Genomic DNA, 25392 nt, shown 5'->3' with positions numbered 1-25392 from the left:
AATTGGAGGTGTAACCTGAAGAGTCATTCAGTCAGAGCACATGAACATGGAAAAGTGAGTATACAATTTAACATACATGTGGAATAAAGTTTTATTTATAAAAATGTAATAGTTAATGAATATTCACCTGTGTTTAAAGGAAATCCATGTTTTTCTCTAATTAGAACCAAATCATTATGACAGCTCATTTCCTCCAGGAAAAGAAAAAAACACACATGTAAAGTTCGACATAATGAAAGTATAAATACTCAGTCAAAATTTAAATTTATTAACTCAAAGTTTTCACTTACTGTCATTATTTTAAATGACTATCTCATAACAAATTTTGACCTTTCATCATTCTAATGCCATAATTTTTTCTTACCGCAAGTATTTTGTATTTTAATCATGCATAACTCGTTTTTTTCTATTAAATCCTATTTATATTTGTCATTTATATTGCCTTTTATATCTTGTCTTAATGCTTTTGGGGTATTATGTAAAGCATGTTGTTGAAAGTTAAACAGTAATGAGCCTCCATACATAAATAGTTCTTTTCAGGAAACATCTTGGTAATTATTCATAAATGACAGATGTGTTAAACAGAACCTTAATTAACTTTTCTTGTGAAAAAAAACTGATCAGACAGGAGTGTGTCTCGTTTTCGTACTCTTCTTCTTCCTCCATGTTTTTATTGTCAGGTTAAACTTACAGTTTGCAGTACAACCAAATGACATTTTTACAGTAGCTCTGAGTGATATATTATACAAAAATAACATTTGGATTTTTTTTGTGAAAACATTCTCTCTCCAGACTTAAAATTCTTGTTGATGTTTTTTTTTTTTTTTTTTTAAATATTAGTTTTCGTCTCCATCGGTGAGTCGCTCCGTCTGGTCCAAACAGCAACAAAACGCACCTTTAATTTATGAATTATTAATGTTCCTTTTGTTGTCTGCTGTGACCTGCTCTGATTGGCTCGTTCATTCCCCCGTGTGGCAATGATGTGGCCAGACCTGCGAGGTGATTGGCTGATTGATGGAGGCAGGGCCAATCACGTTTCTTTCAGACAAACTGGGTTTTGTCCAGAAAAAGAAAATAAAGTTAATCACCGTGTTGGAAGAAAGAAACTTCCCACTTTAGGACAGAGGGGGAGCGGGGGCTTAACTTTTTTTCCCAATCACTCTACTCTCTTAGCCAATCGGCTGGGCTGGGCAGAAAGGATTCTTAAACAAAGCTTTGTACATCATGACACCGCTACCAAACTAAAAACACAAATTCATTTTTTTCTTTTAGAAATGCAAAAAAAATGTTTTGTGTGTGTGTCCGCCCCTTCTCCTTCCTCCGTCTGCTCTGACTGGCTGATGTGAGGCTGACTGACAGGCCTCTGGCCCAATGAGAAGAGGAGGACCACAGGAAATTAATAAAGAAAAAGAAAGAAGAGATAAAAGAGGGTGAGGGGTGGCAGTTAGGCGGTGGCCTCGATGGTGCACTCCTTCGCCAGGTGACCCGACTTTCCACAGTTATAGCAGTTCAACTCCGATGCCTTGCTGCAGTGCACCGCAACATGGCCGATCTCCCCACACCTGAAGCAAACACATGCACTGCTGCAGTAACACTGGTTTCACTTGGAAACCAGCAAGTACAACACATACTGAAGAGCCTCAAAACTAAACTGAACCGTACCTGTCTGCTTTATTTACCTCCACTGCAGTTAATTTACCTGCAGTATTAGTTTACCTGTAGCATTAGATTACCTGGTGTATTAGTTCACCTTTAACTGTTAGTTTACCTGTAGCTTTTAGTTTACCTGTAGCTTTTATTTTACCTGTAGTATTAGCTTACCTGTAGTTGTTACTTTACCTGTAGTATTAGTTTAGCTGTTCCTTTTATTTACCTGTCGCTTTTAGTTTACCTGTAGCATTAGTTTACCTCTAGCATTAGTTTACCTGTAGTTCTTAGTTTACCTGTAGCTTTTAGTTAACCTGTAGCATTAGTTTACCTATAGTTCTTAGTTTACCTGTAGCTTTTAGTTAACCTGTAGCATTAGTTTACCTGTAGTTCTTAGTTTACCTGTAGCTTTTAGTTAACCTGTAGCTTTTAGTTAACCTGTAGCATTAGTTTACCTGTAGCTTTTAGTTTACCTGTATTAGTTTACCTGTAGTATTAGCTTACCTGTAGTATTAGTTTATCTGTTCCTTTTAGTTTACCTGTCTCTTTTAGTTTACCTGTAGCATTAGTTTACCTGTAGCTTTTAGTTAACCTGTAGCATTAGTTTACCTGTAGCTGTTAGTTTACCTGTAGCTTTTAGTTTACCTGTATTAGTTTACCTGTAGTATTAGCTTACCTGTAGTATTAGTTTAGCTGTTCCTTTTAGTTTACCTGTCTCTTTTAGTTTACCTGTAGCATTAGTTTAACTGTAGTTCTTAGTTTACTTGTAGCTTTTAGTTTACCTCTACTTCTTAGTTTAATTGTAGCATTACTTTACCAATAGCTCTAAGTTCATCTGTAGCTGTTAGTTTACCTGTAGCTGTTAGCTTACCTGTAGTTGTTAGTTTACCTGTAGTATTAGTTTACCTGTAGCATTAGTTTACCTGTAGTTGTCAGTTTACCTGTAGTTGCCAGTTTACCTGTAGCTGTTAGTTTACCTTTACTTCTTAGTTCTCTTGTAGCATTACTTTACCTGTAGCTCTTAGTTCATCTGTAGCTGTTAGTTTACCAGTAGCAGTTAGTTTACCCGTAGCTGTTAGTTTACCTATAGTGTTAATTTACCTGTAGCTGTTAGCTTACCTATAGCATTAGCTTACCTGTAGCTGTTAGTATACTTGTAGCTGTTAGTCTACCTTTAGCATTACTTTACCTGTAGCTGTTAGTTTACCTGTAGCTGTTAGTTTACCTGTAACACTAGTTTACCTGTAGTCAGGGTTTTTCCTGCATAGAGAATTAAACCATTAGTTGAGATTTCGGTATCGCTACACTAGATCGTTTAATTGTAGGATAAGGAAACTGCTGGTTGTTGCCTTGATCCAGTGTCACTTTGAATATGCATGCTCGACCTGGTTTAGTGGTTTATCGCAAAAGCTGAAAAGCAGAAAGCAGGTCATACAAAATAACAGTTATAATAGAATGTCCCCCCAAAAACCCATGTGAGAACCCTGGAGTTTAAGCAGGTAAGCCCACTACCAGCTGCGCTGAGAGTAAATCAGTTGAAACTGTATGTATGATATCATCAAAAGAATGGCCCCAGGTTACTTGATGTGTCATATAGAGATGGTACATCATTACCTGTAGCGTTAGTTTACCTGTAGCTGTTGGTTTACCTGAAGCGTTGGTTTACCTGAAGCGTTGGTTTACCTGGAGCTGTTAGTTTACCTGTAGCGTTAGTTTACCTGTAGCTGTTAGTTTACCTGGAGCGTTAGTTTACCTGTAGCGTTAGTTTACCTGTAGCGTTAGTTGACCTGTAGCGTTAGTTGACCTGTAGCTGTTACTTGACCTATAGCTGTTACTTGACCTGGAGCGTTAGTTTACCTGGAGTGTTAGTTTACTTGTAGCGTTACTTTACCTGTAGCGTTACTTTACCTGTAGCGTTAGTTTACCTGTAGCGTTACTTTACCTGTAGCGTTAGTTTACCTGTAGCGTTAGTTTACCTGTAGCGTTACTTTACCTGTAGCTGTTACTTGACCTATAGCATTAGTTTACCTGTAGCGTTAGTTTACCTGTAGCGTTACTTTACCTGTAGCGTTACTTTACCTGTATCATTAGTTTACCTGTAGCGTTACTTTACCTGTAGCGTTACTTTACCTGTATCATTAGTTTACCTGTAGCGTTAGTTTACCTGTAGCGTTAGTTTACCTGTAGCGTTACTTTACCTGTAGCTGTTACTTGACCTATAGCGTTAGTTTACCTGTAGCGTTAGTTTACCTGGAGTGTTAGTTTACTTGTAGCGTTAGTTGACCTGTGGCGTTACTTTACCTGTAGCGTTACTTTACCTGTATCATTAGTTTACCTGTAGCTGTTACTTGACCTGTAGCTGTTACTTGACCTGTAGCGTTAGTTTACCTGTAGCTGTTACTTGACCTGTAGCGTTAGTTTACCTGTAGCTGTTACTTGACCTGTAGCTGTTACTTGACCTGTAGCGTTAGTTTACCTGTAGCGTTACTTTACCTGTAGTGTTATTTACCTGTTTTAGTTATAGCGTTAGTTGACCTGTAGCATTAGTTTACCTGTAGTATTAGTTTACCTGTAGTATTAGTTTATATGTAGCGTCAATTTACTTGTAGCTGTTGGTTTACCTATAGCATTTGACCTTGTCGCAGCATTTCTGAATGTGTCCAAAGCCGCCGCAGGAGTAGCACTTCTGCTCGTTGGCGTGGTTGCAGTCCCGGGCCATGTGGCCGCACTTCCCACAGTTGTAGCACAGCTGCTCTCGCTCCTTCTTCGGCTCCTTGCAGTCTCTGGAGATGTGACCTGCTCTTTGGCAGTTATAACAGGCTGCAGGGACGATAGCAGTCTGGTTCACCAATTTCAACACGGTTCAGTTTGTTTCTACGTCCTCCTCTCTGGTCCTCTAACATCACTTCATACAGCTATATATACATATCACAAATTATTTACTAAGAATTTTCAGACTACATTCAGACCTGGGCTCAAACCTCCTTTAGTCCAGGACTGAGTCGTCCAACAACCTTAGACCAGGACTAACTAAACCCAGAACTACAGCAGGGTTATTTCTGACAGTTCAGGGTTATTCACAAAATGTCATTGACCTGCAGCTACTAACACGTTCATCCCAGGTTAGTAAAGTAGTAGTCATTGGTTAGTAATTGGTTAATCATGGGTTAGTACAGTGTTAGTCATGGGTTAGTACAGTGTTAGTTAATTGTTATTAAAGTGCTAGTAAATGTTAGTTATGTGTTTGTAAAGTGTTGTTCATGGGGTTAGTACAGTGTTAATCATGGGTTATTAAAGTGCTAGTAAATGTTAGTCATATACCCCTTTCACACCAATGACCAGGGTTGTACCAGGGTTATTTGACCCTGGTTCAACCCTCCTCTTGTCCTTTCAAACCAAGCCAGTCAACCCGGGTTGAACCCTGGTCAGGACAATTCAGATACGACCTGGGTCACACCCGGGAGCAATGCAACCAATTAGCTCAGGTGTGAGGCCAGGAGCTCCCGCACCTTAAAGTCTCGCCACACATCTATGTTGTTCTCGTTCATCCGAAAACATTCCTGCTGCCATCCCACTGTTTGTTTATGAGCTACGGCCACCAGCGATAGTTGCGTCACGGACCGTGCAAGCGAATAGGTTTGCCCCTTTTGTTAGCGACCCTGGTCCGTGCAATTCACATCAAAATCGACCCTGGTCTGACCCACCTCTCGACCTGGGTCGCAAAGGCGAGTTGATCAACGCGGGTTAACCCTTTCATACACACAATCAACCCTGGTTCAACCCTGGATGAGTCCTCGGTGTGAAAGGGGTAATGGGTTAGTTAAGTGTTAGTCCTGTTTAACACTATACACAGTGTGTGTACGTATGTGTGTCCTCACCGTCCTCAGTCTTCTCACAGTCTCTGGCGACATGTCCGGGTTCCCCACATCGATAACAGAACAGATCTGAAACACACACACACACACACACACACACACACACACACACACACACACACACACACACACACACACACACACACACACACACACACACACACACACACACACACACACACACACACACTGTTTACAGGTGTGTCTGTAAATTTTATTAACAAAGGCGTGAACTGAATCAAATGATTCAACACAGAAATCAGTTTGAGCACAAACAGATTGAAAATAAATGCATTCATTCATCTGCTCAGAGGCAGAAAGTAACTAAGTACATACTGTATACTTCACTTCTTAAACTAAAATACCTTATACCTATTTAAAAAGACTTTTATTCTCAGGGGCCCATACTTATTGTTGTTGTTGGTGGAACATCTGCACCATCATAATAACATAACATAATGTGATGTAATATAATATAATATAACATAGACCTTTAGAAACTTGACAACATAAACATTCTAAAAGGGCCCCTTTGTATTTTCCTGTTCCAATGGTTGTTAATGCAGTAGCTGACAGGAAGTAAACTTGGACCAAAGCTGTTAACCTAGCAACAGAATAGCAATGAAAAGGTCTATAATATATAATGTAATATAATATAATATATTCTAAATAATAGCAGCTCACCTTTGCCTCTGCCACGACCTTTCGCTCGTCCTCGCCCAGCGCTTGGACAGTTTTTCACCCAGTGACCACTGCGGCCACAGCCGAAACACTCATTACAGCTCATCACCACGGCAACGGCTGGAGAGGTAGAGAGACAGAGAGAGAGAGAGACAGACGGAGAGAGAGACAGGCAGAGACAATGTTAATGTCTCCTCTGTCTTCTGTGGATCACTTCACTCTTTACATGAACATGCTGTTTAAAATATTCACTTGAAAACTCTGAACGTGTCCTCTGTGTAGACGTCTAGAGGACATGACACACATCTGATGAGTTCAGGTGCTCAGGTGTTTTCTGCTGTGTCTATTTTTACCGACCAGCTGAGAGACAAACTGAACTGGATTATATTCTGTGGGTCCACAACAGACTCTCTGATCCACTGAGGACCTGACAGCAGAGGAGGGTTTCATGATAAATCAAACATTTCTGTTGATCAGTTGATCACTTTATAAAATAATATCTTGAGCTTTTAAAGGTTCTCTAAACAGGATTCAGAGCATTAATAAAGCAGTAATCAACTGTTAGCTATGTAAAGATATAGAGGAGTTATATCTACCTGAGTAGAGAATGAAGTTTCCCTCGCTCTGTGTGTGTGTGTTGTTATCTGAGCTTCTCCATGCTTTGTTGACATAGCCGGGCCGGCCACGCATGCCTTTTAGTTTATGTTCGTGCATGTGAGCGTGCCCCACTGGCTCGCTTACGGCCGCCGCTCTGCGCTAGGGATGTCACGAGAACCGATACTTTGGTACCAAGTCGATGCCAAAATTCTAAAAAAGTGACGGTACTCTTTTTCTACAGTACCGAAGGTACCGTATGATGCCTGTAATGGTCGTTGGTAGGGATGTGACAGTGAGGAACATTTTCCCACCAGTTAATAAACTTGTGACAACACCGGTGTCACCGATTACACCGGACATTTTACAAGAAAAGATGACGGTCAACATGTGCAGAGCGTTGACTATGATCTTTACTGTCGGGTGGCGTTGTGTCTGGCCTCTCTGGTAGAGCTTTTGCTGCGGGGGTCTACCTGGCGCCGCTGCTCCGTGCACACTGGCTGTGATGACTCCATCTGCCTCGCGACGATTACTTCATTAACGTTATGGTTCCCTTATAGCGTTGGGATTAAACGTGAAATATTGCCAAATAAGTGCGTTTGCTTTTCGCTTCCACAACAAATCCTCTGCTCTTACTCCTACTCCTCTGAGCTGACGGACCAGATGTGTTCACGGTCAGTATGTAGTGTCCGTCGTCTGACTATCGATTGATAACACGCCGCTGATACGCCAAAATGAACAAAATGGGTCAATTATTTTTATTTATTACTTAAAGGCTACATGCCTCTGTTTTTTTAAATGTTCAAATGTTTTTAATAAAAGAGTGCGTGTTGAATTACAGTACAGGGGATTTATTGTTTTTTTTTTTACTGTGGTATTGAATTTGGTATCGAGAATTGTGGAAATTCACTGGTATTGGTATCGACTACTAGATTTCTGGTACCGTGACATCCCTACTCTGCACTGCTCTCATACGGGGGTGTCAGCTGATAACGTCGTCCTGACTAATGGCGTTGAGTGTATTGCCCACCAACCAACTCCCCCTCAGGTAAACACTGTTAGCTCGGTCAGCAGAGCCGTGCGGAGGCAATAGAAATGCTCCCAATCTCACCTTGAGCACCGTTAACCTTTATTTACAGCAGCAGTGTGATAACCTCTGATGAGTTCATGTGTTTTCTGTTTGTATTAAGGTGACTGTTGGTTAAAGGTGCTAAATGCCAGAATGGGAGCATTTCTATTGCCTCCGCACAGATATCAACATGGTGACGGCTGCAGTGGCTCACAGTTAACAGTGCTAGCAGCTTTAAAGGGACTGTTTGTAACTTCTTACACGTATAAATCATTGCGGGTTGGTGTCCAATGCGTGTGGCTACGCTGTTCAGACAAGACTCCAACACAAACTACACGGAAGCACCAAAACCGCAAAGTTATATCTAGTGAAGCCCGTCTGTTAAACAGTGTTGGCCGCGGTCGGAGGACACGGGGGAGACTGTAGCTTTGGTCTCCAGGGCCGGAGTCTCTGCTGTACTCTGCTCCTCTGCCTGCCTGCTTGCCTTCATTCACAGCTCACTCCACTCTCACGTGCATGCGCACACACTACACACTGCAAAAGAGTTAGTAGCTCTGAGAATATCTAGTAAATGTACAGTGGATGTTTGTGCAGAAATAAATGCTGCAGCTCCTCCAGGCCAACAGAGGTTTCCCGTGTCTTGTGAAGTGACGGGGCTCCGCAGCGGAGGCAGGAAAAGCCAACACTAGGATCAGCAGTGATTCATGGAGAGACCTTCGTCTGGTCAGCTAACATTACTGCCAAGCAGCTGAAATATAGAGTGATATTGTGGTTTTAGCTGACGTGTGTCGCCTCACTGTTTTGAGCGATGCTTGTTCATGTCTATTTAGAGCGAGCAAGCGCGAAACCCAATGCTGACTTTCGTTGATTTAACGGCCACAGGTGTCGCTGTTAACAAGCATTTCTGATTCTTACAAACAGTCCCTTTAAATGTGCAAACAACGGCAACATGCAAAACCATGCACTAAAAGGCACGTCAACAAATCACAGTAAAACTCAGATTACTAGACACAGAGGGAGAGAGACTTCATCCTCTGCTCAGGTAGACATTACTCCTCTATATCTTTACATGGACACTAGTTGTTTGCTGCTATACCAATGCTCTGATTATTGTATAGAGCACCTTTAATGTTTGCTGGAGTTAGTATGATTCACTACCAGCAGCCTTCAGAGGCAGCACCGCCCCCCCGGGCTGCCCCGGCCTAACGCCGCTAACAGGCGGCTCTGAGCGGCTAGCAGCTAGAGGCTCCTCTCCGGGGTGAGCTCCGTTTCACGCTCGATAGGGCGGTCCCTCCTCCGGCTCAGCTCTGAGGGTTCCCCCGTTGTGTGTGTGGAGACTCGGCCCATAAACAGGCCTGTCAGCTAGCCTACTATCAGGTTAGCAGAGGCTCCACAGCGGGTAACCAGCGGGACTCTGTCCTCTCCTCGGAGTCTCCTCTCCGGGTGAGTCAGCGGGACGCCGCGGCAGCGCAGCCCGGAGGTGGAGAGCCTGCTGCGGGGAGGACCGAGGGGATTGGTCGGCTGGAGCTCAAACTCACCTCAAACACCAAACACCCGAAACTGTTTGTTTTCTCTCCTCTGCGCCACACGCGGTCTGCGCACCACGGACACGCACACACACACACACACACACACACACACACACACACACACACGCACGCACGCATAAACACGAAATTCACACACACGCGTCTTGCTGCATTCAGGTGCTGCGGGAAATGTCAAACACATTATTATTATCAACCCTCCTGATGAGTTCTCTCTGGAAACTGTACTTCATTAAATGTGACTGTCATGAGGTGGCATGACTTGGTCCACACAGCAGGACATCTGAACACACAATACATTTGTACGATTTTCATTAAATTGTAAGTGTTTTTTCTCAGTAAATGAGTCATTAGAAATGAATGGGTGAAACTATATTGAGTGTTTTAACACTTAATTCCTTTCAGTCCTCCAAACGGACTCAGAGTGATGAGTCAGTATTTATACATGCATATTATGTGAACCCTCCAGAAGCACTCAGACCTCCTGTGAAACGGTGTGAACTCAAAGCGCTCCAGCTTCGCCTTTTCCTTCTACTGTTGTATTTATTGTATTTTATCCCTCTATTGTTGCCGTAGACGCATCACACACGCGCTAGTGCACTGTGACGCTCGGGTTGTTTTTCTCTTTTCTTTATTTCACAAACTGATCAAACAGGTTCAGCTACACAGAGAGCTACACCTCTGTAAGAAAACCAACATAACAGAATAACATATGCCAGAGGATGAACATCATACAAGTACAAAGCCAGGGGAAATGAACATTTAGATAACATATATTAAAGGAGGTGCATAAAGTTACCTTCTTAATAGCTTTTTAGTTTTCGGAGGAGAGAATCAATGCTGTAATGCTGAATGCTGAAAATATCACCGTATGACCCTGTAAGATGGCAAATATCTCAGTTGTAGGTCCATAACTGCACAAGCAAAAAATAACCCATCAAGTTCATCTCAAATAAAACAATGTTTAAATCATAAGTTTATGAAGGAAGGAAAAAATATATCGAATTGTCCAGATACATGTATTTTCACATTCAACATCAATAATGAAAAATTGAAATCACACTGGACCGAGTTGGATAATAGACCTAAAAACGTCAGGACCAACTCAACAGCTAGCAATTAATAATCTAAAGCAGGATCATTTAAAGGAATATCATTAAGTAAACGCTGCAGTTAAAAATACTATTGACATTTGGTATAAAGCACATCAGCATATTGGGGATACCCCGCCGATTTCTCGCTTCTCCCCCATATGGGGCAATGTATACTTTAAGACAGGAAGGGCAGATGGTGGTTTCAGAATTTGGGCAGAAAATGGTTTGCAGAAAATAGATGATCTTTATATGGATGGTAACCTTCTTACATTTGATCAGCTGTGTCAGACATATTACATCCCTAAAAAACACTTTAATAAATATTTACAGCTGAAGCATTTTATATTATCAAAAAATAAGTTCATAATATCTGAACCACCGCTATCACATCTTGAAAACCTGAAACTTCTGAATTTGAATTGGAGAAGTCAGATTTCTTTATTTTACGCAGCTTTGATGTCATATGATAAGGAGTCTACGATTGACAGGCTGGAGGCATGGAGACTGGATATTCAAGAGGACATACAATAGTCTGATTGGGAACTTGCATATTTAAAGGCCCAAAAACAATCAATCAATACGAGAATGAAACTATTACAATACAAATGGTTAATGAGAACTTACATTACCCCGGCCAAACTGAACCAATGGTCCCCTGGCGTCCCAGACAGTTGTACTAAATGTTTAGAAGGAAGGGGTACTCTGTTTCACTGTGTATGGGACTGTCCGAAGTTAAAAAATACTGGGAAACAATTGTTCAGAATATATCTGAGATGGAGTGAAGGTGTCTCACCAAGCAAAGATATTAGGCATATATCCAGATAACTTTATCGTTAGCTCAAAACAGTTAATTTGAATTAACTTTGGACTCCTGCAGGCCAGGAGAATGATAGCTTTGTCTTGGAGAAAAATGGATTTACCTCCGATACATGTATGGGTGAGGGAGATGGCATCTTGTGTTGTACTGGAGAGACTTACATACATAACCAGAGGAAAAGCAGCAGAATTTGAAAATATTTGGAAACCTTTGTTGGAGTTTCTTGGACGTCAGAGGGCACAGTCACATTGAAACTGCTGAGTGCTGTTGTCGAAATTGTTTTTTGTTTTTTTTATCTCATCTTTTATTTTCTTTGTTTTCTTTGTTGGATAAGTGATACATTTCTTTGAAATTCTGACCAAACATTTCATTGTATAATTTAATTATTAATATTGTTAGTCTGTCTGTATGTGTATTTATGTATATATGTCTATGTAAATTCAATAAAAATATTGTTTAAAAAAAAGTAAACGCTGCAGGTTATTTGTAAAAAGCAAACAAAAAACATGTTATAAAACTTTCATTCAGATTTACATCCATAAATTCACATTTTAGTTAAGTCCACCGGGCTGTTAAATATCTACCTCTAATGTATTGTTTGGTTTCATGTTCAAATATAAAAAATGAAGGTTTAGATTTACTAAATCTGGATTTATGTATATGAAATTTGAATAATCAGATTAATAATATAATTCTCTTTGATTTTACCTTTCTGGAAACAAAACAAAACATTCTCCAGACATAGAATAAAATCAGGGTGAATATTATCAATAATGAATCTCCTCAAGTCCTTCCACAGCCTGTTGCCATGGTCACAGTGCCAGAATAGATGAAGTGTTTCTGGGAGTACATCATAGAATAGTTTACATTGATGTCCTGTTTAAACTTAACAAGATAATGTCTTGCTGGATAATACCTGTGAAGGATTTTAAAGAATACTTCTTATTTTGTTTGTCAAAAGATACTTTAGGGTAGAGTCCAGATGTTCTTCCACCTGAGGTCTTTCACAAGGTTGTTCCAGTAATTGACAACATAAGGCACACAAACAATATCATTCTGAAATAAATGACATATACCTTTGTTATTATTTTTAGTAGAAAAGAAACATATCCTGCCCATGGGAGTGTCCCCTGGATTAGGAATCTGTGGTACAAATCCCTGTTCAGTTGTACCTTTTAATAACATAATGACTCCAGATGGGACAGCGTCCATGACAACAGCGTCCATGACAACAGTGTCCATGACAACAGCGTACTCCTTTGGAGTTACATATACTATATTTAGTGAGAAATTCTGTATAACTCAGCAAAATCCCATTATCATTAAACAACTGTCACCAAAATAATATTTGTGAACAATTTCTCATAAAATAATGACTTATCTTATATAATATATTTCTATTGTTCCAAATAAAGTGTTTGAGAGGCGAGAAGCTGTGCTTATAAATGAAGGACCAAGCAAGTAACATCTGTTGATGAAAATGTGACAGTTTTAGGGGGATCTTATCAATCTTATAATTGCAGACTAAAATAAATTTGAGGCCACCTAATTTGGAGAATAAGTAATGGGGTATAAAGTTCCAAATTGATGTGGGGTTATTTAGAAATTGTTTAATCCAATTGACTTTGAGTGTATTGTTAAGGGTGGTGAAGTCAAGCAAGTTAAGTCCTCCTGATTCATATGTATTCATAGTAACAGATTTCCTAACATAGTGAGTTCTATTTTTCCAGATGGAGTTGTAGAGCATGCTATCGATTGTCTTAGGTGTCATTATTGGCATAAAGTGAAATGGCTGCATAAGTGAGACGTGAAATACCCTTTACCTTAGTTAAACTCTTCCTTTCATAGATACGTCCCTCTGTAACCAATGATTCAGCTTTTTCTCAGTTTTATCCATTATTGGATCAAAGTTTATGTTACATCTGGAATCTTTGTTCTGACAATTTAACAATTTTAATACCTAAATGTGACCGTTCCTTTTATGGGTATATTACAGATATGGGATATTTCACAGTTTAAGGGCAAGCAATTCACATTCAGCGAGGTTCAACCAGAGCCCAGAGGCCTTAGAAAATGTCTGTATGGCATTCATTGCAATAGAAACCTGAGAGGCGTTCCTTAAAAAAAAGGGTTGTGTCGTCAGCTAGCTGACTAATGCTCCGAAAAAAACACGGAACAATGGCAGCTCACGCTGCTTTATTTCTACATTCATTCAGTCCATATTAAAGTCTGTATCTAAGTTCATTAATTAGCAGAAGTTCATGTCAGAATTTAAAGATATTAGTTTGTTACTCAGGACTGTATCAAGTTACAGCTTTTATGCACAGTCAGTAATTTCTTTGAACAGCAGTTTTTGCCCTCTTATTCTAATCTATCACAGCATCAAGTCCCCCTCAGCTCAGAATAAAACCTCTGCTTGTCCTTTTGCGACGTTCATTTAATAACACTGTGACTGAGACAGCTGTCAATTAGAGCAGTTCCACTAAAATGTTTACACATTGAAAAAAAGACTTAATAATCTAGGCCTAAATTAGATCATTGTTACCTTGATTGAAAGTATTAATGCTGGACCATTGAACTTCTAGCTGGGATGCACATTAAACACCAGGATCCAAGAGCCAGTTAACCATTTATTCAGAGAGGATAATGGGTGCAGGTTGAAGGATGGATAAGGGATGAAGATATGGATGTTGATGATTTTTTTGCACAATAAACAAATTAAATCAATATATTACCATGCTTTCCACAATTAGTAATAAAAAAATAAGAGGTACATAGTCATCTTATGTTATTAATGCATCAGCTTCTTAAGGGTGAAATACTTTAACATTCTCCATCCGGAAACCTAATTATAACAAACATAAGTTAATACAATTTAACAAAATATACAAACACTTCCTTCTCAAAATTAACAGATTGCCTTACTTACTCAATCGGACTTTAGCTCACAGGTAAGTGGCCTATATTACACCACTCCAGAACAGTACCAGGATCTATCAAGAATACACATTAAATTAAGAGAGAATATGTTGAAGTAACTCAAAATATAAACCATATGTTGTCTAAAACAAATGATCAAAATCACTGTGAACAACTTACTGGGTTGGCAGCATGGTCTCAAACAAACAGATTTGTGCAAACAATTTGCTGGTGTGTCAGCATGGTCTCAGTCAAAAAGTGACCTGAACCAAACACACCCAGCCTTCATGTAGCCTCCCCTTCTCTAGACTCCTCCCCTGGTGATTGAGGGGACTCTGCTCCCTCTACTTGGTTTCACAGGATTGACTGCAGGCTTGAGATTTTGAACACACATAATGTGTAATCTCAGTTTATATACTAAAAATCAGTATGAAGCTTAGATACTGTAGATTGTGTGTTAATATTTCTGAGTGAGCAGGATGGTGGTGCAGCTGCAGAATGAGTTTATTTTTAAATAGGCTGTGTATAGTCTGAATGTGTTTTAACAGCATTTCAGTGACAGTTAAAATTTACTACATTTGTTAAAGTAGCTGAAATAAAACCATTAAAAAAATAAACAAAATGCAAAAATTAAATTAAAACTTCAACTTCTTCAACTATAGTGTGAACAGGAAGAGGACTGAGGCCCCGTTAGAGCTGAAGTGGACCAGAAACAGGCTTCACGGCCTGCAGCAGGACGTTTATGGGTTACTGATTACTGGGTGAGATATGAAAGCTGCCAAAGGTCACACACAGAAACAAAGACGACGACCGACAGAAAGTACAAACATCCTTCAACAGCACACCTGTGCAGCTGCATGAAAAGGCCTCTGTGAAAAGAACCGATCTGCTTCAGGAAACAAGAACCAGACTCCTTCAACTGAACTGAGGATGAAGATGAAGAGTTAACCAGGAATCAGACGCTCAACACACACACAGTGAGTTTCAGCTTCACTGATCTTCTGTTCAGCAACATCGACGAGGATTCAAAACATTATAACAAATCTGTTTCCATCAGCTTTATTTCTCTTTGTCAGTGCGATATCTTTCACTCGGGCGTTGAAAAGTGGATGTAAATGTTCCAGAGAAGCAGAATAGTTTAAGGAGTCAGGGACAAGTGAAGACGGTGCAGGTTTTGGTAAAATAGATCAATGAACAGACTGAAGAAAATCAAATGCAGCATTTACAGGTAACAGACAGGTAAACACACTCCCAGGTGAGTGTTGAACAGCCGCTGTGTGACTGTGATGTAAGATCATCAGCAGCAGGTGGAGGTGAGTCCGTCAGCTCAGAGCAGAGCTAAACTAAACAGTCTGCTGGTTCTCCTGCTTACGCTCCCTCTGGTTCTCCTCCAGGTTCGGTTTGCAGAGAGGCTTCTTGCCTTGATCAGCAAAAATTGCCTTTTTTTCAGAGATTCCAGTATTTGATTTTTTAATAAATCTGCAAAACTTTCTAAAACCATGTTTTCACTTTGTCATTGTGGGTTATTGAGTGTAGATTGACGAGCAAAAATGAAAATTTTATCCATTTAAAATGACATCTACAACACAAAGTGTGCAGAAAGTGAAGGGGTCTGAATACATTCTGAAGCCACTGGATTTTAACCCTCTGAGACCCACAATAGATCCGTTTCTGTCTTTTTTAGGGCAGTCCAGGGGGTCTTTAGGGGGAGAGAGCAGGTCAACAGTAGATGTCACATAAAAGTGGTGTACATCATCTGAAAGCTGAGAACCTATAATAAATTGTAAAAGTGTATAAGTATTCAGAACATTATGAAAGAAGTACATGACGGCCATTCCCAATAACACATTTGTACTGCGTGTAAACAACTGCATGGTTTTTGCCCCAAACTGCATGTGATTATCATAAAGTGGGCATGTCTGTAAAGGGGAGAGTCGTGGGCACCCTTTACATTCACATATCTCAAGGTCAGAGGTCAGAGGACCCCTTTGAAAATGGCCATGCCAGTTTTTCCTCGCCAAAATTTAGTGTAACTTTGTAGCGTTATTTAGCCTCCTTCATGACGAGTTGATATGACATGGTTGGTACCAATGGATTCCTTGGGTTTTTTAGTTTCATATGATACCAGTATCTTCACTCTAGCTTTAAAACTGAGCCCAAAATAAACTCTATGTAGCTAGTTTTGTAATAGTTGTTGGGATGGTTTCACTGTCGGTTGGTTCTCCTCCAGGTTTCACTCCGTTGGTTCTCCTGCTGGTTCTCCTGCTGGTTCTTCTTCTGGTTCTCCTGCTGGTTCTTCTGACGAGCGGCCATGCTGGGAAGAACAGGAAGCTTCAGTGGATGTTGCAGGTTTGAGCTCCGGCAGTGCCGTCACTCCTTCTCCTCCCCTCCCCCTCCCCCTGAGCTCCCCAGACTCCATTACCGAGCAGGCAGTGAGATCAGGAAGTACAGGATGGGGCAGGAGGCGGGGCAGATGAGCTCAGATCAGATCAACCGCATGTTAAAGGTGAGAAAGTGAATCTGTACTTCAAGGTGTCAATCAATCAACCAGTCAAACTACTGATCCAGCGCGTTGCTTTGTTACGGCCGTTGGCGTTCGATACCGCCGTACGAGGCACCCTCTAGCACCTATATGAGATGCACCAGGCTTTCCATCAATTACTTCATAAAGCCATCTGCAACAACGGTAAACACTAAGAGATGTGCGCCGGGAGTGTGGTGATGTAGTTTGGTGGGAGGTTGATGGGTCCAACAAACACAAGGCGTTCATCCAGGAGACCGCTGTTCGTGTCCTGTGTGTTAAGTTTCACTTTTACGTTACAATCATCTGTTCATTGTGTACCCTGTTCACAACTGTCGGTTTCATTTTCACTGTACAAAAGTTTTAAGCCCAACCATGTTGTTTTTTCCTAAACCTAACTCAGTGTTTTTTTTCCCTAAACCTAAAGTGACGCCACGGGGTGCGACAAAGCGGCGGTATGTGACGAGTTGGGATGAGAACGTGTTGACTGATCTGTCTGTCTTCTTTTACCAGGCCAACGAATACAGCCACACCCTCCCCAGAGGCCCTGCCTCCCATGGTGTCCTGGGTTTCCATAGCAACATGTTGTCATCCAACCATCCCAGCGAGGACCGCCGGAGCAGCGCCACCTGCCTACCGGGCCGCGGCGGCGTGCTGTTTGGCGTGTTTGACGGCCACGCGGGTTCGGCGTGCGCTCATGCTGTCAGCCAGAGGCTCTTGTACTACATTGCCGTGGCAACGCTCCCATTAAGGACGCTGGCGGAGCTCGAACGGGCGGTGGAGGAGGAACGGGCCGTACCGCCCCTGCTGGAGTGGCACAAACACCCGCAAGACCACAGCTGCCTCGACGGCGGAGCGAGCTCCTTCCACAGCCTCCGAAACTACTGGCAGGAGAGGCTGGACAACGAAGATGAAGAGTTGGAGGAGGAGGAGGGGGAGGAGAAGGAGGAGGAGGTAGGGGAGGAGGAGGAGGTAGGGGTGGACTGGTGTCAACATTTTCAAACCGGTTTGATGTTAACAGATTGATCCTTCAGTTCCTCTGACAGGAAGTGAACAAAGCTTTCACATGTCGTGATGTCATTATCTGTCTCCTCTCTGATTGGCTGCAGGATGGCGGCAGGGTGACATCAGCGCTGGTCAACGCTTTCTGTCGCCTTGACTACGACCTGTCTGTGGAAGCCCAGGTCCACCTGTCCATGTCTTCACCCAGGTCCTCTTCCTGTAGTCACACTCCTTCTGTTCTGCTCTTAACTCCTTCACTGGGACAGATAAGACAGATAATACGAGTCCTCAACAGTTTGAGTTAATCAAAACAAGTGCGGCCCTTTTCCACTACAGGAACTTACTGACCTGTAATCTGGTCTTCACAGAACCTGAACCTGTAAGAAACTCGTCCTCAAAGTGGGGGCAGAATAGAGGAAAACAAAAGCAGAGACGATGGATACACCTGAAGTTACAGGTGTTAGGTTCCTGTAGTGGAAGAGGACGACAGATCTCAGCCCAGATGAATTATGTTCATATCGGACAATTCTGTGTTCAATTTCCTGGCTGCTGGATCCACTGTTTTCATTGATTGCTTCCAGCGTTAGTCACTAGGTTAATCCTCTGTCCACAGATGGTTGTCTGTCCCTGGGGAGGCGTGGTCTCTGTCCTCCCCCCTCCGGGTGGCACTCTCTGGCAGCACGGCTTGCATCGCCCATATCTCCAAGGGCGTCCTGCACGTGGCCAACCTGGGCGACAGCCGGGCCGTTCTGGGTGTCAAGGAGCCAGACGGGAGCTGGTCAGCAGTCAGCCTCACCAACGACCACAACGCACAGAACCCAGACGAGCTGCAAAGGATTCTGGGGGAACACCCGCTGTCAGAGCGGAAGACGGTGGTCCGCCACGAACGCCTGCTGGGTCTGCTGCTGCCCTTCAGGGCGTTCGGTGACGTCCGCTTCAAATGGAGCGCAGAGATGCTGAGTCGAGTCTACGAAACGCGACCGGACGTCCTGTCTATGGTCAGCGAGGCAGTCCGGACGCAGCCGCCACACTACCTGACCCCGCCCTACCTGAGTGCCCAGCCGGAGGTCACCCAACACCGCATCCGACCTGCTGACAAGTTCCTGGTCCTGGCGACTGACGGACTCTGGGAACTGATGCACCGACAGACGGTCATCCAGTTGGTGGGGGAACAGCTGACAGGTAAGAGAACTAAGATCCTCACTAAATCGCAGTAGAAAGTTTTATTAGATTGTGTTCCAATTTGTGGGATAATACAGAGGCCTGACCGCTGAGACTTTAGACCACCTGAAGAAGTATCGCAGTATCGCAGAGCAGGACCATATCCTGATGTATTTGTTAGGAGGAAATTCTACCCAGACATGGAAGTGAAGCAAGTTGAAGGCTGTGGTTGAACAATCTTTTTTGCTTACTTGGACTCCCCATTGGAAGCGCAATGTGAGTGAGACGTGAGCGGCGTGCAAGTGTTCTGTCATCCGATCCACACCGACTTCAGCCGCCTGTCGGCAGCTGCTCCTGGGCAGCTGAGTGGACTGTGACTGGCTAACCTGCTTTCACCAGACTGGCTGACTGATATTTACTGAACCAAAATAGTTTTCATGTTGTCTCCATGGGAAGAAATCAGCAGTGTTTGTATTCATGGATTTTATTTCCCCAGCCCCTTAGCCAGTGAGGGGAATCTGCCTCTAGTGAAACAGACGAGCTCACAGACAGACTGAGAGCCTTGATCAATCCATGTTGATACAGTAAATAAGTCCAAAACACATATACAGCTGGATTTCTGTGTGATTAAACAGCTGTTTATGCAGATTAGGCTTCACTAAACTTGACAAAACAAACTTGGGGTTACGACCAAGCTGAGCGCGTCACTGATCCCAATTTGTTTGTTGAAGCAGTTGAAGTGTACATGATGATAGCAGTTGAAGTGTAAATGATGAAATCAGATGAAGTGTTAATGATGAAAGCAGTTGAAGTGTAAAAGATGAAAGTAGTTGAAGTGTAAATGATGAAAGCAGTTGAAGTGAAAATACTGAAAGCAGTTGAAGTGTTAATTATGAAAGTAGTTGAAGTGTAAATGATGAAAGCAGTTGAAGTGTAAATACTGAAAGCAGTTGAAGTGTTAATGATGAGAGCAGTTGAAGTGTAAATGACAACAGCAGTTGAAGTGTAAATGATGACAGCAGTTGAGTTGTAAATGATGAAAGCAGTTGAAGTGTAAATAATGACAGCAGTTGAAGTGTCAGTGTAAACAGTGGAAGCAATTTGTTGTTGTACAGGCCTACAGCAGCAGAGACCAATAATTCCCGGCGCAGGCATGACGCTTGGTGGCCTGCACCGCCTCCTGCTGGAAAGGAAGGGGCGGGTTCTGTCAGTGCTTGAGGACCAGAACGCGGCCACCCACCTGCTCCGCCACGCCCTGGGGGATGATGGGTACGGAGCGGTGGCACCAAACCGCCTGGCCAAGATGCTGAGCCTGCCAGCACAGTTGGCCAGGAGGTACCGCGATGACATCACCATCACTGTCATCCACCTGAACGAGCCCGACCTTTAAATCAGGACACCTGCAGTTTACATACCCGGTAAACAGGCAGGTGACAAATTAGCAACTTGTGCTTTTTTTTTTTTTTTTTTTTTTTTAAAGTTATTTTTTTGGGGACATTTTCCATTTTATTGACAGGACAGTGGATAGAGTCTTGAAAGGGGGGAGAGAGAGAGTGGATGCGGAAAGGGCCACAGGCCGGATTCGAACCCGGGCCGCCGCGGTCAGGACCAAGCCTTAATACATGGACGCCCGCTCTACCAACTCCGCGAAAGCTGGGGAACGATAGTCTGGATGGGCGGGGGAAGAAGGTGGAAAAAGGGGGAGAAAGGGGGGAGAGGAAAAGAGGAGGAAAAGAGAGGAAAAGAAAGAAAAAGAGAGAAAGAGAGAAGAAAACACAACTCTGTAGCTCTTATTTTCACCCTCATGGTGTTTTGAAGTCTTTATACACCATAGTATTTTTGTTAAAGAATAAAAACATTATTTTTTGTGCTTTTCGGGGGGAACAGTACATGTCCACTTGAGAGGCAGTTCGAATCTCGTCTCTGGCAGGGTCGAAGTTTATAATATGCAGTAAAAAATAGTTTGTGTTGCTCGTGTAAACTTGAATTGACTCAAGATATAATTTTAATGCAAGACTTGTGCACTGCAACTAACACATTAATATTGAAAATCGTTCAGGTTTCCTTACACAGTCATATAACTGGTAGATTACTACAGATAACAAATATACAAAACATTATCATCATCCATGATGATGTTTTGCATTATTATTATTGCATACATCCTCCTTATGACTGATTAATGAACTGTTAGGCAAGATAGGTCAAAATGTTAGTAGAATAAATCATAATGTACTGGAGAATAGTTGAGCAATATTGGGATGGACTTGCTGTGTGTAATTAATTAAAAAAATAACCATAGGAATACACATGAATTGAGACAGTAATGATATTAAAGCTTTAACTTTATTGTCTTTGGGCCTGGAACACGTGAAACAACAAGAACAAATCATTTGAAGAAGATAATACTATTCTTAATGTTTGTCATTGGGTCTGATTCCCTGCAACATCAGACAGAATGATTTACAGCACACAGATTCACCAGAAACTCCTTCAGCTCAGACTCCAGCGGGGCCTCCGGCAGTGACCAGCCCACTGTAGATTGCTGGGCCCTCTGTCAACGTCCAGCAGGTTTTGCTACAGGGCCACAATTGTGCTTCCCTTATAAAGAAACATGAAAAGAACAACAGAGACTGAATATTTATTCACACAACAGGCTTATGTGAGTAATTAATGAAATGAAAACAACAACATTGTCTTATTCTTTTTGGACTATGCATGGTATTCCAAATTACAGATATTACTAACCTGCTGGTTGCTGAGAGTCATGGAGCTCTGTGTCCTCAGTTCTACCAGGTGCTCTGCAAGGCTGTCAACCCGATCCATACCTGGCACACCATGCCCGTCCCCTAAACATACAATTTATCATCAGTAAGCAAATAAACAGGATAAACTGCTGTGAAATTACACTACATGTAACATATAATGTCTTAATGTCCGTATGCTGTCTGTTGTATGTTAAATAGATTCGACCCAACTGTTACTATTGCTTTATTGTGAGGTTTATGTAAACATTACTTACCAACTGTATTTCTGCCACCTGAGACACCAGGTGAGGATTCAGACTGAACTGCAGGCTGAGCTTCTGGGGCAGAGGATGCAGGATGACTGACAGCCTGGAGAAGTCTAAACAGACATTGAAATCAAACTTATATGTAGAAACAATTTCACACATATGATAATTATGTTTCTTTTACCTTGAAAAACCTTGCAAACTACAGTCATGTTTATATAACTTTAGTATGAACATTTAATGTAACGTTTATGATCATATAATCATGAACATTAATATAACAGCAGTTATCTTACAGTTACCTGTCTGAGCTAAAAACAGTGATTGTGATAGTAAACTGTTTCACAACGTTAAGAAGCTAAACAGTAGCAGTCATACTGTATATGTATATATAGCTTTAGTATTAACATAACGTTTATGATCATATAATCATTAATATAACACCACAGTTATCTTACAGTTACCTGTCTGAGCTAAAAGAAGTGACTGTGGTAGTCTTAGTTTAACAACGCTGAGGAGCTCATACAGTAGGAGTAACGTTACCTCTATGTAACTGTAACTGTAACGTAGCCTCAGCATAATGATCAGAGCTCTGAACAGATGATAAAGTGATTGGTAACTAATTCACCAGGTTTAACATAATTAAAGCCAGGTTAGCTAAGACAGAGTAACATTACAAACCCATTCATGGATTTCACAGCGACTCTTAATCAGCCCACATTAAAAAACGCCAGAAAGCTAAAACACGTTTAATCCGTATTGTCTAAGAGAACCCAATATCAATGTTACGTAATGTTAATAATGACATTTACCTGTCTGTAGCTGAATATAATGTTAATAATGACATTTACCTGTCTGTAACTGAATATAATGTTAATAATGACATTTACCTGTCTTTAACTGAATATAATGTTAATAATGACATTTACCTGTCTGTAGCTGAATATAATGTTAATAATGGCATTTACCTGTCTGTAGCTGAATATAATGTTAATAATGACATTTACCTGTCTGTAGCTGAATAGGCGGTGAATAGTTTAAAAGTCCCTCCTCCGCATCGCGTCCGCTGGGACGGCTGTGATTGGCTATTCAAAAATGGATGACGTGGCGGAGATCAGCCACACGATTCGTTGCCTGAAAATGGAATCCAGAGCTCCGATTGGCTGTATCCGCGGTGAAAATGGATGACGTCGGCAGTGAAACCGCGAACCCAGGCGCCGCAACTTGTGCTTTTACTCTGAACTTTGTTACGTGTTCGCCTGTCTTCTCTTTGTAGTTTGACTTTGACTACAAGTAGCCTACAGGTCGGATTTAACAGGATTCAACAATTCCTGTGACTTCCTGTAAATTCTTTGAAGGCGGCTGGAAACGGCTGGAAACTGTCCGACTTGACCGCAGCTTTTTGACACCTCCCCCTGCTGCTGACGCCAGATCTCGTCTACTTTCCTGGCGAATCGCCGTTCATCTCGAACAAGTTAAATGTTTTTTTAGAGAAACAAGACATCTGATCACAGCTGGATCAGCTGTCAGTCAGCTTTAACAGCTGTAGAGACCTCTGATGGAGTTGGTCTCTGCACACATGTTCACTGATCTAATACTAATAAAGACACACAGTGGTAGAGTATTCTCAGTGGCAGAGCAGCAGTGTTTTCTCCCTGTAGCCTGTTACCTGTTTAACAAACACCTGCACATGAATAACAGCTGCAGTCTGTATTTCTACTGTGGACTGAGTCCTGCTTAGAGGACCAGGAACCATCTCTACCGTCACAATGCCTTTATATTAGTTTTGATTGTGAATACCGTATTTAATAACCCAGAATATGATTATGGTGTCTTTTGAAAACTGGACATTATGTATTAAGCTGAATGTTTCAGGGAAAATTAAAATGATGTAACTCATATCAAACCCGACACTCAGGAATTATCAGCCTCACGTGACTGAATGGAAATGAGGATAAATGATGTAAAACGTGTTTGTTGCTGACACTCTCCTTCTCTCTGACTTTAATTGTATCCTCAAAAGTAAAGGGTAAATAACAGATCATGCAAAAAATAAAATAAATGAAGAAAGTTGTTTGTGGTCAGTCTGTTGTTCAGACCTACAAATGAACATGTTTTTTAACAAGATGGTGAATCAGAAAACAAAGAATAAAACTTGGGAGTGAAACACTTGAGTTTAATCTGTTGTCCGTCTTCACTCCGGTATGAAACTCCAGTGATGTTGACGTGTATCAGATCAGTCCGATCAGCTGCAGCGTCCAATCAGTAACTGATATCCAACAAGGGGGCGTGTCGGTCAGTAAAAGACTTCTGTGAAGGCTGCTCTCGTGTATCCTCGCTCATGGCTCCTCAGAGATCCCTCCTCCGTGCAGAAATAAGCTTTGAAATGATATTCAAGTTGGCGCACCAGAACGACTTCCAGTTCAATCGAGGATCGAGGAAAAGGGAAATGTCAAATAAGAGACTTTGGATGCACCTACTGATATCAGTTTCACATCATTATCATAGATCATTTAGTTGTACATATTTTGCAGTACAACGTTATTATGGTCAGTTTGAGAATTTATCAAGTCAGGTAAATGTCATTTGAAAATCTGCTCCTAAAGTAGTGTTATTATGGTAAGGATGGCCTCTGAAAGAGGTCAACAGCGTTACCACGGTTTTGCACTCGCTGGCTCACGTTACCGCAGTCTTGGAAAGGAAGGAGTGAGCGGAGGGGCTCGGTTGGTTACAAACTGCAACCAAACCACTAGATGACGTCAAATCCTACACACTGTCCCTTTAAGGCAAATATTATTAATAAGCAACTTTTTAGGTTATGGTTTTGCGAGCTTATCCAGGTGATGAGACAACCCAATGTGAGCCTCAGACACACAACACTGTGTGACGCAGGACGTTTTTAGGGAGTCCCAAGTTCAGATTTTAAACATTAAATTTGTCTGAATCTCTCTGAGGCTACTTAAAAGGGACTATTTGTAAGATTCAGAATTGCTTGTTAACAGCGACACCTGTGGCCTTGAAATCAACGAAAGTCAGCGTCGAGCTTGCTCGCTCTAAATAGACATGAACGAACGTCGTTCAAAACAGTGAGGCGACACACGTCATCTATACCACAATATCACTCTATATTTCAGCTGCTTGGCAGTAATGTTAGCTGACCAGACGAAGGTCTCTCCATGAACATGATTTAGATCTGATCCTAGTGTTGGCTTTTCCTGACTCAGCGCAGGCTGAGGGAGCGGGGACTCAACGAGTTACGTTATCGCCTCCCGACCGCAGCCAGCAGCCGAAGACACCGGCATCCGGTCGGTAACGAGATGACAACGTAACTCGTTGAGGAGCTCCGTCACTTCACAAGACACGGAAAACCTCTGTTGGTCTGGAGGAGCTGCAGCATTTATTTCTGCACAAACGTCCACTCTACATTCACTAGATATTCTCAGAGCTAAACT

The 25392-nt window shown here is 41.9% G+C and overlaps 2 protein-coding genes and 1 long non-coding RNA gene across 8 annotated transcripts; 1 reads left to right on the top strand and 2 right to left on the bottom strand.

Annotated features, from left to right (window-relative positions):
- Nucleotides 1–635: 635 nt before the first annotated feature.
- Nucleotides 636–9551, bottom strand: cnbpb (CCHC-type zinc finger, nucleic acid binding protein b). 2 transcript variants are annotated; one of them, XM_074646733.1, is made up of 5 exons: nucleotides 9405–9551; nucleotides 6207–6323; nucleotides 5526–5591; nucleotides 4269–4467; nucleotides 636–1562 (listed from the first exon to the last, which is right to left on the bottom strand). In XM_074646733.1, exons 2-5 carry the CDS (start codon nucleotides 6307–6309, stop codon nucleotides 1445–1447), a joined length of 486 nt encoding a protein of 161 aa, XP_074502834.1. In that variant the 5' UTR covers nucleotides 6310–6323; nucleotides 9405–9551; the 3' UTR covers nucleotides 636–1444. The 2 variants fall into 2 exon arrangements, with proteins under 2 accessions (XP_074502834.1, XP_074502843.1); XM_074646742.1 differs by having other exon boundaries at nucleotides 636–1050.
- Nucleotides 9552–15030: 5479 nt separating this feature from the next.
- LOC141774214 (pyruvate dehydrogenase [acetyl-transferring]-phosphatase 1, mitochondrial-like) lies at nucleotides 15031–24114 on the top strand. 5 transcript variants are annotated; one of them, XR_012595268.1, is made up of 7 exons: nucleotides 15031–15220; nucleotides 16474–16749; nucleotides 17278–17718; nucleotides 17874–17974; nucleotides 18380–18948; nucleotides 20043–20375; nucleotides 23155–24114. XR_012595268.1 is itself a non-coding variant. In XM_074646690.1 (7 exons), the coding sequence occupies exons 3-7, from the start codon at nucleotides 16584–16586 to the stop codon at nucleotides 20315–20317; spliced, it is 1395 nt and encodes a 464-aa protein (XP_074502791.1). In that variant the 5' UTR covers nucleotides 15090–15220; nucleotides 16474–16504; nucleotides 16541–16583; the 3' UTR covers nucleotides 20318–20377. The 5 variants fall into 5 exon arrangements, 4 of the variants coding, with proteins under 4 accessions (XP_074502761.1, XP_074502791.1, XP_074502773.1 ...); XM_074646690.1 differs by lacking the exon at nucleotides 23155–24114 and having other exon boundaries at nucleotides 15090–15220; nucleotides 16474–16504; nucleotides 16541–16592; nucleotides 20043–20377; XM_074646672.1 differs by lacking the exon at nucleotides 23155–24114 and having other exon boundaries at nucleotides 15090–15220; nucleotides 16474–16504; nucleotides 16541–16749; nucleotides 20043–20377.
- LOC141777582 (uncharacterized) lies at nucleotides 21255–22058 on the bottom strand. The gene is made up of 3 exons (XR_012595928.1): nucleotides 21950–22058; nucleotides 21676–21776; nucleotides 21255–21528 (listed from the first exon to the last, which is right to left on the bottom strand). It is a non-coding gene; the product is annotated as an uncharacterized LOC141777582 (long non-coding RNA).
- Nucleotides 24115–25392: the final 1278 nt, after the last annotated feature.

This window comes from Sebastes fasciatus, chromosome 1 (assembly GCF_043250625.1).
Source record: "Sebastes fasciatus isolate fSebFas1 chromosome 1, fSebFas1.pri, whole genome shotgun sequence".
Classification (NCBI taxonomy): domain Eukaryota; kingdom Metazoa; phylum Chordata; class Actinopteri; order Perciformes; family Sebastidae; genus Sebastes; species Sebastes fasciatus.
Note: the sequence above shows the minus strand (reverse complement) of the source record. Positions and strands in the feature narration are given on the sequence as shown.